The sequence below is a fragment of the Pristis pectinata genome, chromosome 16 (assembly GCF_009764475.1).
Source record: "Pristis pectinata isolate sPriPec2 chromosome 16, sPriPec2.1.pri, whole genome shotgun sequence".
NCBI lineage: Eukaryota > Metazoa > Chordata > Chondrichthyes > Rhinopristiformes > Pristidae > Pristis > Pristis pectinata.
This window is the reverse complement of record NC_067420.1, coordinates 7811771-7830552: the sequence shown is the minus strand read 5'-3', so window position 1 is coordinate 7830552 and position 18782 is coordinate 7811771. Positions and strand designations below refer to the sequence as shown.

The 18782-nt window shown below is 44.3% G+C and overlaps 1 protein-coding gene across 1 annotated transcript in view; it reads right to left on the bottom strand.

Moving 5' to 3' along the window:
- The window catches only part of cass4 (Cas scaffold protein family member 4), an 80438-nt gene that overhangs the window by 29625 nt on the left and 32031 nt on the right, over window positions 1–18782 (bottom strand). The window contains 1 exon segment of the mRNA XM_052031663.1: window positions 5600–6025. Coding sequence (XP_051887623.1) covers window positions 5600–6025 — 426 coding nt within the window.

Sequence of the window (18782 nt, the reverse complement as noted above, 5' to 3'; positions counted from 1 at the left end):
CCAAAATCTTAAACATTAAGATAAGGTAAGATATCTTTATTAGTCACATGTACATTGAAACACACAGTGAGATGCACCTTTTGCGTGGAGTGTTCTGGGGGCAGCCCGCAAGTGTCGCCACGCTTCCGGCACCAACATAGCATGCCACAACTTCCTAACCCATATGCCTTTGGAACGTGGGAGGAAACCAGAGCACCTGGAGGAAACCCACGCAGACACGGGGAGAATGTACAAACTCCTTACAGTCAGTGGCCAGAATTGAACCCGGGTCTCTGGCGCTGTAATAGCGTCACGCTATTGTGTAGGTCCCTAGGGTGTGTTGTAGAACAGAGGCACCCAGGAGTACAAGTACATGGTTCCCTGAAAGTGGCATCACAGGTAGACAGGGTGGTGAGAAGGCACTTGGCACGCTGGCCTTCGTCAGTCAGGGCATTGAGTATAGAAGTTGGGATGTTATGTTGCAGTTGTACAAGGTGTTGGTGAGGCTGCATTTGGAATTTTGTGTACACTTTTGCTCACCCTGCTATAGGAAAGACGCCATTAAGCTGGAAAGAGTGGAGAGGAGATTTACGAGAATGTTGCAAGGATTCTAGGGACTGAGTTATGGAGAGAGGTTGAGCAGGTTAGGACTTTATTCATTGGAGCATCAGAGAATGATGAGTGATCTTATAGACGTGTGTGGAATCATGAGGGCTAATGCGCACAGTCTTTTTCCCAGGGTTGGGTATCAAGAACTAGAGGACATAGGTTTAGGGCAAAAGGGGAGTGATTTAATAGGAACCTGAGGGCAACTTTTTCACCCAGAGGGTGGTCAACCTATGGAACGAGCTGCCAGAGGAAGTAGTTGAGATGATTACATTAACAGCATTTAAAAGGTGCTTGGACGGGTACCTGGAGAGGAAAGGTTTAGAGGGATTTGGGCCAAACGCTGGCAAATGGGACTAGCTTGGATGGGAATCTTGTCAGCATGGACCAGTTGGGCCGAAGGGCCTGTTTCCATGCTGTATGACTCTTTGAATCTATGACTTTCTGATTGTAGCAGCCTGTCCTAACTGTACAACCTTCTTACCGGCTGGTCAGTAGGCTAAAATTACCCCCTTCACTATCAGTAACACCACCAATTTCCAGGTCATCCTTGGATCAGAAAATTCAATGCTACTAATAAATGATGAATCTTAGATACAGTGCGAGATTCATAGAGTTGTTCTGCATGGAAACAGGCCCTTCAGCCCCACTCGTCCATGTCAAAGAAGATGCCTATATACTCTAATCCCATTTGCCTGCATTTGGCCCAAATTCCTCTAAACCTGCCTTATCCACGCTCCTGTCCAAGTGTCTTTTAAATGTTGTAACTGTACCTCTACCACTTTCTCTGGTAGCTTCACAAGATCACAAGACAAGGGAGCTGAAGTAGGCCATTTGGCCCATCGAGTCTGCTCCAAAGAAAAGGGGAAAAAGAAAAAAAAGAAAAAAGAAATGAGAAATGGGGGGGGGGGGGGGGGGGGGGATGTCTGCTCCATGAGCGAAAAAAAACTATTCTAACCCCAATTTCCGGCCTTATCCCCATATCCCTTGATACCTTGACTAATTAGATATCTATCTATCTCCTCCTTAAACGCCTCCAATGATCGGGCCTCCACTGCTGTACGTGGCAAGGAATTCCATAAATTCACTTCCCTCTGGCTAAAGAAATTTCTCCTCATCTCTGTTTTAAACCTGTACCCTCTAATTCTAAGATTGTGTCCTCTGGTCCTGGACTCACCCACCAAGGGAAACAGCTTAACCACATCTATTCTGTCCAGTCCTTTCAACATTCGAAATGTTTCTATGAGGTCCCCTCTCATTCTTCTGTACTCCAGTGAGTACAGTCCAAGAGCCGACAAACGCTCATCATATGTAAGCCCTTTCATTCCGGGAACCATCCTCGTAAATCTCCTCTGAACCCTCTCCAACATCAGCACATCCTTCCTAAGATATGGGGCCCAAAACTGCACACAGAATTCCAAATGAGGCCTCACTAGTGCCCCGTAGAGCCTCATCAACACTTCCTTATGTTTCTACACTATACCTCTCAAAATGAATGCCAACATAGCATTCGCTTTCCTTACCGCCGATCCGACCTGGTGGTTAACCTTTAAGGTATCCTGCACGAGTACCCCCAAGTCCCTTTGTACTTCCGTACTTTGAATTTTCTCCCCTTCTAGATAATAATCTGCCCGTTTATTTCTGTTTCCAAAGTGTACAACAGCACATTTCTCAACATTGAATCTCATCTGCCATTTCCTTGCCCATTCTCCTAAACTATCTAGGTCTCTCTGCAACCTTCCTGTCTCCTCAATACTCTCTACTCCTCCACCTACCTTGGTGTCATCTGCAAACTTAGCCACAAAACCACTTACTCCATCATCCAAATCGTTAATGTACAGGGTAAAAAGAAGCGGCCCCAACACCGACCCCTGCAGAACACCACTAGTAACCGGTAGCCAACCAGAACAAGATCCTTTTATTCCCACCCTTTGCTTTCTGCCAACCAGCCAATGCTCCACCCATTCTGTTATCCTACCTGTAATTACATGAGCTCTCATCTTATTCATCAGCCTCTTGTGCAGAACCTTGTCGAAGGCCTTTTGAAAGTCTAAATACACAACATCTACCACCTCTCCCTTATCCACCCTACCTGAGATTTCCTCAAAAAACTCCAATAGGTTGGTCAGGCAGGATCTTCCCTTCACGAAACCATGTTGGCTTGGGCCTATCTTGCCTTGCACCTCTAGGTATTCCATAACCTCATCCTTGAGGATCGATTCCAATAACTTTCCCACCACCGATGTCAGACTAATAGGTCTGTAATTTCCTTTATGCTGCCTCCCACCTTTCTTATACAGCGGAACTACATTCCAGAACCCTCCAGTCCTCCGGAACCATGCCGGAGTCTTATCAATTCCTGGAAAATTATCACCAGTGCCTCCACAATCTCCAAAGCCACCTCCTTCAGAACCCAGGAATGCACCTCATCCGGTCCAGCAGACTTATCAGTCTTTAGTCCATTTAGCTTTCCTAGCACCCTCTGTCTAGTAATCTTAACTGAACTCAGTTCCGTTCCGTGAGACCCCTGACTAACCGGTATATTGCTGATGTCCTCCACAGTGAAGACCGATGCAAAATACTCATTTAGTTCCTCTGCCATCTCTTTATCATCCATTATAATCTCTCCCGCACCATTATCAATTGGTCCTATATCAACCCGCGTCTTTCTTTTACTCCTCATACTTAAAAAGACTCTTAGTATCCTTTCAAATGTTATCTGTCAACTTCCTTTCCTAATTCATCTTTTCTTTCCTAATGACCTTCTTAGTTTCTTTCTGCAGGTTTTTAAAAGTTTCCCAGTCTTCTGTTTTCCCACTAATTTTTGCTTCCTTGTATGCCCTCCCTTTTTCTCTTATTTTCGCCTTAACCTCTCTAGTTATCCACATTTGTGCCTTTTTTCCATTCAAAACCTTTTTTCTTGGAATATATCGATCCAGCATTTTCCTTATTTCTTGTAGAAATTCCATCCATTTCTGTTCTGCCGTCCCTCCAGCTAGCTTACTCTTCCAATCAATTTGGGCCAACTCTTCTCTCATGCCACTGTAATTTCCTTAGTTCCACTGAAATATCGATACACCAGTTATCAGCTTCTCCTTCTCAAATTTGAAACTGAATTCAATCATATTGTGATCACTAGTTCCCAATGGTTCCTTTACCTTTAGTTCCCTAATAACCTCTTGTTTGTTACACAGCACCCAATCCAAAACAGCTGATCCCCTGGTGGGCTCATCAACAAGTTGCTCCAAAAAGCCATCCCGTAGACATTCCACAAACTCACTCTCCTGAGATCCACTGCCTTGCTGGATTTCCCAGTCCACCTTCATGTTAAAATCCCCCATAATTATCTTCACGTTGTCACTCTGGCACGCTTTTTCTATTTCTAACTGCAACTTATAGTCCACATCCTGACTGCTATTAGGGGGCCTATATATAACTGCTACTACTGTCCTTTCACCCTTGCTATTTCTTAGCTCCACCCATAAGGATCCCACCTCCTCTGACCCAATGTCCTTCCTTTCTATTGCTTTTATATCATTACTAACCATCATGGCCACACCACCCCCTCTGCCTACCCGCCTATCCTTCCTATACACTGCATACCCCTGGACATTTAGTTCCCAATCACATCCATCATAAAGCCATGACTCGGTGATTGCCACAATGTCGTATTTATTAACCTGTAGTTGTGCCACTAGATCATCTACTTTATTCCTAATGCTACGTGCATTTAAATATGTACGTATCTGCTATTGATTTTGTTGTATTTCTATTGTTCAGCAAATTATCCTGACTTTTCACCTGCCTGTCCTTCTTACCATCCTCACTACACACTATCTCGGACTTGTTTCTATCTATCCTAACATCCTGTATCCTAACATCCTGGGTTCCATTCCCCTGCCAGATTAGTTTAAACCCTCCCCAACAGCTAAATTAAAAATTCCCGCCAGGATATCGGACCCTTTGGAGTTTAAGTGTAACCCATCCTTAGTGAATAGGTCATGCCTCCCCCAAAAAAGGTCCCAATGATACAGAAATATGAAGCCCTGCCCCCTGCACCAGTCACTCAGCCATGCATTCATCTGCCAGATCTTTCTATTCTTACTTCCATTAGCACGTGGCACAGGTAGTAATCCTGAAATTACCACCCTAGAGGTCCTACTTCTCAACTTTCTTCCTAACTCCTTGTATTCCTCCTTCAGGACCTCTTCTCTTTTTCTACCTATGTCATTGGTACCTACATGTACCAAGACTTCTGGCTGATCACCCTCTCCCCTCAGAATATTCTGGACCCGGTCCGTGACACCCCGTACCCTGGCACCAGGGAGGCAACACACCATCCGGGATTCATTGTCAGTTTTGCAGAATCTGTTATCTGTTCCCCTCACTATAGAAGCTTGTTCCTTATACCCACCATCCTCTGTGTGAAAAAGTTACCCCTCAGATCCCTTATAAATTTCTCTCCTCTCACCTCAAACCTACGCCCTCTAATTTTAGTCTCGCCTGCCCTGGGAAAAATACTAAAACTAAAACTTTATTTACAGCACAGTAACAGGACCTTCCGGCCCAACGAATTCGCGCCGCCCATTTTAAACCCACGTTAACCTACCCGTACGTCTTTGGAACGTGGGAGGAAACTGGAGGAAACCCATGCAGACACGGGGAGAAGGTACAAGCTCCTTACAGACAGCGGCGGGTATCGAACCCAGATTTCTGGCGCTGTAATAGCGTCGCGCTAACCACTACACTACCATGCCACCCCACTGAAACTGAAACCATCCTCCTTACCTGTACCCCTCATAATTTTATAAGTCTCCATAAAGTCACCTCTCAGCTACCTTTGCTCCAGGGAAAACAGTCCCTAGTGACTGCTTCGTCCATGGATCAGTCCTTTCTACACCGGGCTATGTGGCTCATGAATGCTCAGATGCTGTGCATCAGACCTTTCTCTGCCTGGTCATACTGAGTCCCGTTTTTCAGTGGTATAACATCAAATCAGTGGACACTTTCTTACCTGGCGTGGAGGTGCTTGTCCTCTGTCCCAACAGTATTCAGCAGATGACACTGGCACTTGGTAATACTGACCATAAGACTGAGGCCGTGATGGTACCTGGTAGACGTTGTTCCCCTGCCCAGAGAGGGAAGGCGAGGGTGAGCCCTGATGCTGTATTGTTGGCATCTGGTAAATATTTTGCTGTGATGTCCTGCGCAGTGTCCAGCAGGGGGAGGGGTACAGAGATGGGATGTCGTATTGCGAGCCGGTGAGCAGTTGCAGGCGGTTTCCGGGTACAATCCCTTGCCGTCCGTGCAGGGAGCATCGCCACCAACCCTCATCCCCCTTGATATTCTGTTCTATCACCGTCAGTATGTCACCTTTACGGAACGCAAGCTCATCAGGTGTCTCTGCCTTGTTGTCGTAGAGAGCCTTTGCCATAAGATTCTGTGTCAAAAAGGAAAATGGTGTTTAGTAATGAAAGGAAAACTTTTCAAAAGTACCGTTTCTTTTTTGCTATAAGAGAACTGCCCACACTAAAAGTGCCTTATCTGAAATGTTCACATTGAACAGTACAGAAACAGGCTCTTCTGTCCATGATGTTATGCCAAACTAATTAAACAAGTCATTAAATCCTAACTAAACTAATCCCTTTGCCTACATATTTGATGTCCAAATCCCACCATTCTCTGCACATTCATGTGCCTGTCTAAGTGACTCTTAACCACCTTTACTGTATTGGCCTCCACTAGCATACCTGGCAATGCATTCCAGACACCCACCATTCTCTGCATAAAAAAAACTTGCCCCCACACATCTCCTTTAAGCTTACCCCCTCTAACCTTAAATACATGCCCTCTAGTATTAGACATTTCAACCCTGGGGAAAAGATACCAGCTGTCTATCTATGCCTCTCATAATCTTATAAACTTCTATCAGGTCTCCCCTCAGCCTCCACCGCTCCAGAGAAAGCAACCTTAGTTTGTCCAACCTCTCCTATAGCACATGCCATCTAATCCAGGCAGCATCCTGGTAAACCTCTTCTGCACCCTCTTCAAAGCCTCCACATCCTTCCTATAATGGGATGTCCAGAGTTGAATGCAATACTCCAGAAGTGACCTCTATGAAGCTGCAACATAACTCCTGATATTGTAGTCTTCATATCTCTCCATTGTACCACTACCTGTCCGAAACAGTTTAAGATCACTGCTCTCTGCCAATCTTCATTTGAACATCCCTGATTTTAATTGGTGTACCACTGACAACCTTGCATTCATCTATTTGAGCCTTAAGCTCTTGAATTCCATCCACCCCTCTTTAAAGTACTCTGTAGAGTTCGCTTCCTTGTCCTAATACCAGTATGTGGCTCCATAAAATGTCTGTTTGATAATGCTCCTGTCAAATGATAGGAGGCTTCACTACCTTAAACACACTATATAACTGCAAGTTGTTGCTGCTGCTGTTGGATCCTGCTAGGCTTGAGAGTCCCAGTTTTCATCTATGTGGTAAATTTGCTTGCTTCAGCCAATACAGTGAGTCTCAGTGGACTGGGGGATGGTTAAAAAAAGCACTAGCCATGAAACCCATTCCCGACTCCATTCTCACCTTACACAACACACTATACAGACAAGCATACAAATCAAGCACTGGGTCCCTCTGCGATTTCCTGAGATCATGGGTGCTCCAACTGTAAACTCATCTCTGCATTCCCGTCTACCCACAGTAACCTTTCACCCCTTACTTATCAAGAATCTATCTTCCTCTGACTGATAAATATTCAAAGACTTTGCTTCCACTGTTCTTTGAGCAAGAGAGTTCCATAGACTCATGACCCTTGAAGAGGAAAAAAAATGCCTTGTCTCTATCCTAAATGGTTGACTCCTTATCTTCAAACAATGACCCTAGTCCTAGATTCTCTCACACGCTGTAACATCCACCCGTCAGGATCTTGTATGTTTCCATCAAGGACATTGGTGGGACTGGAGGGTGTGAGTTAGGAGAGGCTGGATATGCGGGGCTTTTTCCCCTGGAGTGAAGGAGGCTGAGGGGTGACCTTATAGATGTATTTAAAATCATGAGGGGCATATTTAAGATGAATGGTCACAGTCTTTTTACCAGAGGAGGGGAATCTAAAACTAGAGGGCATAGATTTAAGGTGAGAGGGTAAGGTTTTCACACAGAGGGTGGTGGGTATATGGAACGAGCTGCCAGAGGAAAAGGTGAGCACTATTACAATGTTCAAAAGATATTTGGACAGGTACATAGATAGGAAAGGTTTGAATGGATACGGACAAAATGCAAGCAAATAGGTCTAGCTCAAGTTGGCAATTCAGTCGGCATGGACGAGTTAGGCCTATGGGTCTACTTCCGTGCTGTATGACTCTATAACTTTACCTCTCAGTCTTCTAAACTCCAACTTACACAAGCCTAGCCCATACAACCTTTCTTCAATCAGCAGTGCACCCATTGGTCTGGTAAACCTTCGCTGAACTGTTTCCACTGCATTAACATCCTTCCTTGACAAAGGAGACCGATATTGTTCACATTCCCAGACATCGTCTAACCAACAGCCTATATCGTTGAACTAGCTTTCTTTTAGCTTTTCAAATAACTGGCTGCCAGTTATTTGAAAAGACAGCCAGTTAAAAGACAGCCAGATCCCTCTGCATCTCAGAACGCTGCTATTTCTCTCCATTTACATATTTTATTTTCCTGCCAAAATGGACAATGTTAAACTTACCCCTACAAAAGCAAAATACTCTGTTTATTAGGTTAAATGAGTATATTATGTTATACTCTGCTTTTGTAGCCTTCTCATGCCCTCTGCACAATTTAGCAGTAATCCCTGCCCACCTGAGACCTGGGCTACTGATAACCAGTAGCTCACAGCACTGAAGAGGTACCTCCAGTGTTGTCTTGCAAATCCCTGACAGGATAAGCTGCTGGTAGACTATATGCATTGTGCAGGGTTTAAGGTCTGGATCTTCAAATGTGTTTTTCCTAAGACAGCCTTTAGAAAGTTGCACAAACGCCTTCCAATAATCTCACCTGATCAGATGGTGCATGGAAGGTTATTGCAGAAGAAGGCTTGTGGTATAGGAATTCACGTATTGGCTTAGATAGAGGATTGGCCGGCAGGCACAGTAGTGTAGCAGTTAGCGCAACACTACTACAGCGCCAGCGACCTGGGTTCAATTCCGGCTGCTGTCTGTAAGGATTTTGTACGTTCTCCCCGTGTCTGCGTGGGTTTCCTCCGGGTGCTCCGGTTTCCTCCCACATTCCAAAGACGTACAGGTTAGGAAGTTGTGGGCGTGCTATGTCGGTGCTGGAAGCGTGGCGACACTTGCAGGCTGCCCCCAGAGCACTCTATGCAAAAGACGTATTTCACTGTGTGTTTCAATTAACATGTGACTAATAAAGAGATACCTTATCAGGAAATACAGAGAAGGCATAGGTGGTTCTTTTTCTGGTTGTAATGAGTGGTGCTAGGATCTGAACTTCTTACACCTTAGGTAAATGACTCAGATGAAGGCACAAATAAATCTGTCCAAAATTGTCTCACTAGAATCAACCACGGCTAATTACTGAAATGTAAGAGTTCATATTCCCTGCTTTGTCCTTGTTGAGATATCTTATTGTTGACAATTACCCTCACAAAGTAACCCAGAATCCTGCACCATCATTAGGAGAATTAGCTCCCTTAATTGTACTCTGCAGCATGTAGCAACAGATAATTCTGTACCTCATCCAGATTTCAGCCCATATGGAGCTTGCAACACCATCTGTTTTAATAAACTTCTTGTATCTCTTGTTTACTCAGCGTAGGAGTCAGAACGCATCTGTAATAAATAATCTCTAATTCCGGCTAAAAGAGAGGGGGTCAGACTCTGGAGGAGAAAGTCAGCAGTGGTGGTAGTTTTCTGAATGTTTCCTCATTGTGACTGCCTTGTGTGTGGTGCCACAGTCAAACATAAAACAAGAGGAAGAAGTGTTCTATCCCATCAGCCTGAGCTGACATGAGTCTTCCAAGTGTATATCAGAGGCAACTATCAAACCCTCACCATCCTCCATTTTCTAACTAATCAAGTATTTCCCCATCTCCAACGCTGAATGATGTTCACTTCAACTGAGCAACCAAGGGATAGAAGGCCACAGGAAATGATTCTGAGTATCCGTAGCACATGCACTTCACAAATAATTGGGATTGCTAGTAACTGCGCTTAGTTGCTGTGGCAACTGTCTGGGGACCAAAATGCCATTTGTGTACACGCACACGTTTCTGCTGTGAGTTGCAGTGATCACTATCTTGGCAAAGGACAAAGATGAAGAATCTTTTCCCCATCTGGCATTAGATCATTTGCAGATGTAAATGAGGGACCTAATCCTGGTTGCTGGTCCCAGTTGACACCTTGGTTTGCCTTGCAGCAGCTATTTCCAATCCTGATCACCTCCGGGAAAACTAATTCTAAACAGCCACACAATTATCGTCAGTATTCCTGCTCCCAGCCTCGTCTCTCCAACCTTACTCTTTTCCTGAGCTCAAAGCCTGCACAGTGTTCTCTTGCCCCAACCTCCTAGTCCTCAACACCAATCCTGGACCCTCAAACAATACCCCATTTTCCTCCTGTCTTCCTACATCACAGACTTCAAGGCCCTTTAATGCCCCCTCAGAGCCCACAATCCAACCTGATCACTAGCTTGGATACTGGAGCACTAACCCATGCAAGCTACTTTCATCAACATGGGGTCCAAAATCCAAGAACCCCATTTGAGCATGGAATTTGACCTCTTACATTTCATTAATTAGCCATGGTTAATTCTAGTGAGACAGCTTTGGACAGATTCAACAGTGCCTTCATCTGAGTGAGTAAATGAATAAAAATGGGTGCTTCTGAATTTCCAACCCTGAACTTTAATTCGGCTTGTTGTGCAGACAGCTGAATCAAATTGCCCACTTTACATTTCTGCCAATTATTCAAAAAAGATTTCCTCTTGCATGTATTGAGGTGTTACTGATATGTACGGGTGGGATATAAGCTCTGCAGCCACTGTTATATTTATTACATTGTTTGATTTGGGCAACTTGAGTCTACGATGGTCATCCAGAACATGATCCCCTCCACTTGATATCTTTTGGTCAGAGCCAATGTTACCCTCATACCCTATATGGTTAGGAGGGTGTTTCTGTAAAGAGAACAAGGTAATGCCAGTGTTAACAAAAGCAGCCTTTAAGATACAACACTATGGTGTAGGTTGTGGCAAATCCAAATCTTCCAGATCCCCTCTATTTACCTTGACAAAGTTGTCAGAATGGTAAAGTTACACACTAGCTTTAGCTGACTATACATGATTGAAGCCAGCACATACCTGGATATTCAGCAGTACGGGACCCAAGTCATTTACATTGCATTCCACAGTCAGACTGCACCTTAAAGACTGCAGAAGCTGCAGTGTGGAGCACAAAACAAACTGTTGGAGGAACCCAGCGGGTCAGGCAGCATCTGTGGAGGGTTGGCATTTCGGGTTGAGACCCCGCATCAGGTCCTGAAATGTCGACTATCCCGCTGTCTCCACAGATGCTGCCTGGCCTGATGAGTTCCTCCAGCATCTTGCTTCACTTTAAAGTGCCTGCGTTTTACTGTTGTGGTCTAAGATAATCTAATCTGTTTTAGTTAACTTATTTCTGGCAAATAAAAATGTGTCCAGTGGGGTCCCTACCCAACAGAAGGAGTGCAGTGAAGGTTCACAGTGAGATTCATACGAGGGGAGCAGAGATTAACCAGACTGTGCCTCAACTTTGCAAAATGTAATAACATGAGGGGTGATCTCAATGAAACAAAGTGCTTACTGGACTCGTCAGGACTGATGCAGGGATGATGTTACTCCTGACTGGGTTGTCCAGAATCAGGGGTCAAAATAAGGGAGACACAATAGACTGCAGATGCTGGAACCTGGAGCAACAAACAAAATGCTGGAGGAACTCAGCAGGTCAGGCAGCATCTGTGGAGCAAAGTGGACAGTTGAAGTTTCAGGTCGAGACCTTTCAACTCAAAATAAGAGGTTGACCATTCGAGGCAGAAACGAGAAGAAATTTCTTCATTCAGAGGTGGCGAATCTTTGGAATTCTCTACGGTAGTGGAGCAGTTAGCGTAACACTATTACAGCACCAGCGACCTGGGTTCAATTCCGGCCGCTGTCTGTAAAGAGTCTGTACGTTCTCCCCGTGTCTGCATGGGTTTCCTCCGGGTGCTCCGGTTTCCTCCCACATTCCAAAGACATACAGGTTAGGAAGTTGTCAGCATGCTATGTTGGCGCCGGAAGCGTGGCGACACTTGCGGGCTGCCCCCAGAACACTCTACACAAAAGATGTATTTCACTGTATGTTTCAATGTACGTGTGACTAATAAAGATATCTTATCTTATCAAGTAGGCTATGAAGGCTTACTCGCTGTGAATATTCAAGACAGGGATCAACAGATTTTTGGATACTAGGGGACACAAGGATGTGGCGTTAGTGCAGTAAAGTCACTCTGAGTTAGAAGATCAGTCACATATACTTAGAATGTTTCTTCTGTAAAGAGAGCAAGAGAATGTCAATGTCAACAAAGGCAAGCTTTAAGAGGAATCTTATTGAATGGTGGAGCAGGTGCGAGGGGCAAATTGTCCGGCCCTGCTTTTATTTCTTGAGTTCTTTATTGAAAAGTATAGTGAGGTTTTTGAATGCATTCACCTTTGGAACCAGGAGCCCAAGTTAACTTTACAAACACCAACTGCCACCACTCACCTCGAGCCCCACCTAAACTTAAACTCATTTCACCTTTAAACTAAGCTCAGCTGGTTAATTCCCAAAGCAAATAAGGCAGATTGTGAGGCCGAAAGACAGTTGTCAGATTGTATTGACCACATCGATGCTTCTTCACCACCTCAGAAATTCAGTCAAGCCCAAATAGCCTTGGAAAATCTCAGCCAGGATCAGGCAGTACAAGTAAACTGCAGAAGCCAATCTCCCACTTCATCCATCACATAGCACACTGACTCTGGTTAGATGTATTCTTGGAGATTTCAACAAATCTCCAGTCACCCAACAAAAATCAAAAGTACATACTTCCTTTATTTATGACTTATTTATAACTTTTCTACTGGGTTACTGCCTAGTTATTTTATCTAAGACCTTCAATTTTAATTTTCAGCAACAAATGAACAGAATTTACAGAGCCAGTTATTTAACTATGCTCTCTGGAGTGTAGAGAAATGAGAAGTGATCTTATTGAAACATAAGATTATAAAAGAGTTTGGCAGATTAGATGCTGTAAGGATGTTTCTGCTGGTGGGGGATTTAGAAGTATGGGATGTTGTTTCAGAATAAAAGGTTGATGCAAAACTGAAAAAGAACTTTTCTCAAAGGGCTGTGGATCTGTAGAGGTTTCTACTTCAAATAGTTGTGGACGTTCATTCATTAAATACACCAGGCTGGGACTGAAAGCCACTTGGACTATTTCTGAACTTCAGGACAATTCTGGAGGTGTTGCTACTTTGTCCTTGCAGAATATGTTTGAGTCTTTTCCTCAAACATTTGTTGGTGAAAGGGTTAACCACTGAAGCTCAGTCTCAGAGTCAACTGTTCTCAATGGACTGAAGCATGTGTGTGTCACTCAATATTCTCACTGGGCAATGAAGAATGGACAAAAATGTCCCACAGCTGTAATCAAATAACATAACAGATTTTCTATATTCAGCTTGTATGCTTGGAACTCAGTTAACTGTGACAGTCCATTGTATTCATGTTAGGTTCAATGGCAGCCCACTTCATCATACAAACCTGCTGGATTAGCTAAAGCTAGGGGGTGATAGTGGGCTCCTTCATCTATTCTTCAGTCTCACTCACTGGCCAAGGTATATCAGCACTCAAGGTGGCCAGAAACAGCATGACACTAATTCCACTGTAAAACAAGCTGCAGACTATTTAAGTGTATTTTGAACAACAGTTACAGTACGTTAGCATGCTTAGACACTTCACAGGAGCATTTCCAAAGAACTGCCACATTAGGAGATGTTAACACAGATGACTAAAAGCTTGGTGAAAGAGGTAGGTTTTTAAGAAAGAGAGAGAGATTCAGGGAGGGATTCTCATAAATTAGGCATCTGAAAGAATAGTTCCAACATGAACAGCCGGTTTCAGGAACGAAAACGTCTCCAGAATTGGAGGGCCAGAGGAGGTTGTAGAGATAGGACCAAGCCCATATAGAAATATGAAGGCCAGGCTGAAGGATTTATTCTTTGCCAATAAAACACTGGGAATGCAGGAGGAACCCTTCAGCCTCTCAAGTCTGTCCCACCATTCACCTACATCCATACTTCAACTCTGATTATCCACCTTTGCCCCATATCCCTCAATAAACTTAAAACAAAACTGACAGTTTTATTCTTGGAGATTTCATTTGACCGCCAGTCGACAATTGTTCCAGATTTTCACAGAAGTGCCTCCTAATTTCTTTTACAAATGGCGGGACACTAACGTTAAGATTGTGCCCTCTATTTCCAGATTTCCTCACTGGTAACCTGTTCTGTTCTAACATATGGTATCTTTATTAGTCACATGTACATCAAAACACACAGTGAAATGCATCATCTCTGTAGAGTGTTCTGCGGGCAGCCCGCAAGTGTCGCCACGCTTCCGGCGCCAACATAGCATGCCCACAACTTCCTAACCCGTACGTCTTTGGAATGTGGGAAGAAACCAGAGCACCCGGAGGAAACCCACGCAGACACGGGGAGAACGTACAATCTCCTTACAGACAGCGGCCGGAATTGAACCCGGATCGCTGGCGCTGTAAAGCATTACGCTAACCACTACACCACCGTGCCTGCCCCACGCTGTCGGAAAGATGTCAGATTCAAAGAGGACGTGGATGAAGTTTACTAGATTAATCCCAGGGATTAGGGACTTTAGTTACATGGATAGACTGGGGTTGTTCTCCTTGGAACATAGGAGGTAGTGAGGGAATCATAAAATCATAAAGGGTATAGACAGTGTAGAGAGAGAGAGAGACTATTCACATTGGCGGAAGGATCAAGAGCGAGAGGACATAGAATGAAAGTGACGGACAAACAAATGAAAAGTGAAATGAGGAAGACCCTTCTTATGTAGTGAGTGTTTGGGGTCAGGAGTGCACTGCCAGTGGCATTAGGGGAGTAACATTTAAAAGGGAGCCCGATAAACTGGATTTGTAGGGCAGGGGAGTGGAACTGGCTGAACTGCGCTGGCATTAAGTTGCTATTGACTCAATGGGCCAAATGGCCTCTTTCCTTGCTGTAACCATTCTGTGGTTCTGCACATTCTCAATGAATTCCCTTCATCATTTCAATCACTCTAAATCGAGCTGCTGGACCAGATTATTTTCTGCAATGTAAATTCTAATGAGTTGGCCATTAGGCTTGTCTCTGCAAATAGGCTTTTGCCCTGAAAGTTACTGGAAACAAGTGCCTCAGAAACTGAGTAACCAGGGCAACAAAGACAGTTTCCTTCCAATCAAAGGGATTCCATGACTGGAAAACAAGTCAGAGAGATACAGCACGGAAAGGGACTCTTTGGCCCATCGAGTCCGCACTGACCATCAACCACCCATTCATCCCACAGTCTCATCAAGCCCCCTCCCTCCAGATTCTACCACTCACCTCCACACTAGGGGCAATTTACAGTGGCTGATTAACCTCCAACCGCGGGTCTTTAGGACGTGGGAGGAAACAGGAGGACCCGGAGGTCCAGATTGATTGTGAGGTAGCGGCCCCACCAGCTGGGCCACATTGCCACAGAAAGGGACAGAGAGAGAAGATAAGTTTAAAGGGCGAGCGGTTAACCTTGTCTGGCTATGGAAGGGAAAGGAAGAGAAGAAAAGAAAGATTGAATGTGAAAAGCAAGCAAGAAGAGATGGAAAGGAAAAATAAAAAATATTAAAACATCAAAATGCTGACATTCGAGGAATCAAAGGTTTTCTCCCTGACAATAGAGACAGTACATTTCTTAATGAGTTATAAAAAATACTGGAGATGAGAAGAAGGCTCAGTGACTGACAGTCAAAAATCATCCGGTCCAGTAACAGAGAATCTTTTCACGTCCGACAGGTGTGACATACCTGTATGCCATGAGAATGTACAATAACAACCACCTGTGCTCTTGCACCTGTAACGTTGCCAAGTGTTCAAATGAAACCGATTTCAAGCAAAATTTGTCACAACAAGGAGAGAAAATTGGGCAAACATCCCAAAGTTCAATGAAAATGCTTGGTTTTAGAGGTTTAGAAAGGGAATTGCGAAGTTCGAGGCCTGGGCAGCTGAAGGCATGGTTGTCAGTGGTGGAGCGATTAAAATGGAGATGCTGAAGGGGTTGGAACTGAGGCGTGCAGGGAGGGCAGGAGGTAGGAACGCAGGTGGCCTTGTGAGGACTCGAAAACAGGTAAGGTGTTACTGAACCGGCAGCTATTGCAACTGGATGAGCACGAGATGATGGGTGAGTGGGAACAACAGTGAGTGAAAAAGTTGAAGCTAAACCTCAGATGGAATCCAGCAGATCAGGCAGAGCTGCACTGAAATACACATTGTGGGAGTTTCAGCAGGAGGTGAGCTGAGCCAGCATCCTCGCTGGCAAAGTTAAAATGGTTAGGAGTTAAAACGGTTGGGAGTTAAAAGTTAAAAGTTAGGAGCCTTGGTGATGGAGCCAATCTCCCCTCAGGGTCAAACATGACACCAAAGGTTGCCAGTAGTCTGGTTATGTTTCTGGGAGAGGAAGTGTGATGGTGCTGGGAGGGGAGAGACTGAGGCAGTTTTTACCTTCCCAATACTTGGCTTAAGGAGGTCTTTATTCAGTTCTGGCTATCAGACAAGTGACGGGAGTGGACAGGTCTAGGACATTGTAAAATAACCTTTCCTTCTTCATTAACAGTCAACTTTTATTGCCAATTTATTTTTTATCTTGTGGTGGGGAATTGGTGACGAGAACTGACTTTTTATATCTAGAAAGGGAGGACATCAATGAAGAGGAAAACAGGATCCCCAAGTCCAGGGAAATTCGGAGAAAGTCAGTAAATCGGTAGAATTACTTGAGAACACATAAAGAAAATATCTCATGGGGTTACCAGACACATTATGGTTTAAATCCTGCATAATTTACAGATCAATAAAATTGATAGATCTATATTTAGAATCATAAAAATTGTTTCAACATAGAAGGAGGCCATTGGGCCCACTGACCCCATGTTAACTCCTACCATCAGTCCCATTACCTTGCTCCCTCCCCACGGTCCTGCAAATTATCCTCCCTCAGAGGCCTGTGCAATCCCTGTCTGAAGGCTCTGATTAATTCTGTTTCCACCATCCACACAGGTAGTGACTTCCAGAACTCAGCCACCTTCTGGGTAAAAACATTTTGCTCCCATCACCCAAACACTTTCCTCCTATCAGCCTCCCATGGATCTTTGATCTATGATTTTAAATCTCTGTCCTCTGGTCCTTAGTAAACCTCTTCTATCACCTCTTTCAAATACATTCCCAGCTTTCTTATCTCCAAGGACAACATCCCCAGTGTCTCCAGTCTAACTCCGGATTGGAAGTCCCTCATCTCTGGAACCATTCCCGTAAATCTTTCCTGCATCCTCTCCAGGACCTTCACGTCCTTCCTAAAGTGAGGCGACCAGAATTGGATGCAGTACTCTGCTTAAGGCCCAACAAATGTTTTATACAGGTTCAGCGGTTAGTGCTGCTGCCTCAACGCTCCAGTAACCCAGGTCCGATCCCAACCTCCAATGCTGTCTGAGTGGAGTTTGCACGTTCTCCCTGTGACCCTGTGGGTTTCCCATAGGTGCTCCAGTTTCCTAAAGACATGCTATTAGGTTGATTACTGTAAACTGTCCCTTGTGTAGCTTGGAGGCAGGGGCAATCAGGGGGGAGTTGATGGGTATATGAGAGAGAAGTTGTTACAGGGAAGTGAGGGAATGGGATTGCTCTCAGAGCCAGCATAGACACAATGGGCTGAATGGTCTCCTATGTCATAACAAAATACGACACAGCATTGCTTGTCCCAGTCTTGCAAAAAGCATCTTATAAGCATAAAAAATGCTTAAATAATACCATGTATGGTATATTGAAAGATCTTGTGGTCAGGAAGTCATGTGTGAGAATTGACTCATTATTATGGGGTATGACACAAAGGACATATTATAGTACAACATGTGTTTTATCAGACTTTGTTACAGTAGAAGGTGTCATATATCAGAATATCATAGTGCAGGGTATAGTATTTCAGAATATCATAATGCAAAAATGATAAATAAAAATATTCCGCATCAGCCTGACAGGAAATGTGCATTATATAAAATATCTTATAGTACATGATGCAGCATTTTGGAAAATGCAGGATATGCCTTATCAAAATATATTGGAGTTTAGTTACATTGCTGGTCTTTATGCCACAGTGTTGAAAATATTTGCCCTGTAAACCATGAATTGGGAAGACAGATTTTAATTAGCATTCTGACCCTCACACACGGGGCTTTTCCCATCAGATGCATTAGCATGTGAAGTATTCACCCCCGTACTCAAACACTTGCTGTCCAATGACAGCCGGCTTGAAGATTATGAAAAGTAAGCGGTGTGGCAGCCAGCTGATGTACACAGCCTCCGTGCTGCGGAGTTGGTGTCACATACAGCTGGGGAATCCACAAGCCTGCGCGACAACTGCTGCATTATTGCTGCTTGTGTCACTTCTCTTTGCCCAGAGAACACCAGCTGTGACTGACAGACAGCACTGCTCCTTATCACCCTGCATGCATGGCCACCCTGTCTATTTTTACACCACTTCAAATTATTTCAAGAGCTTATCAATTTTATGTCTGAAGGAGAAGCCTGCTTTTGATCTGGAAACAGTTGTCTTTTTTCCCTCATCGTCTCCTACAGATGGTGTAGCTGTGTGTTTGGCTGTTCCTTCAAAGTATGGGGGAAATGTATCTGTGTGGCTCTTTACACCATTTGGATCACCCAAGTGATCAGTGTGTGCCATTCAAATGTGGAAGGGAATGCAGTCTTGTGCAATTTTGCTCTTAACCATGGTCTATGTAGAAAAACACTTCAAGTACTCCCGGTTACCTGCCCTGGGGAAAACTGTAGACGCAAGAGTCTGCAGATGCTGGAATCCAGAGCAGCAGGCAATCTG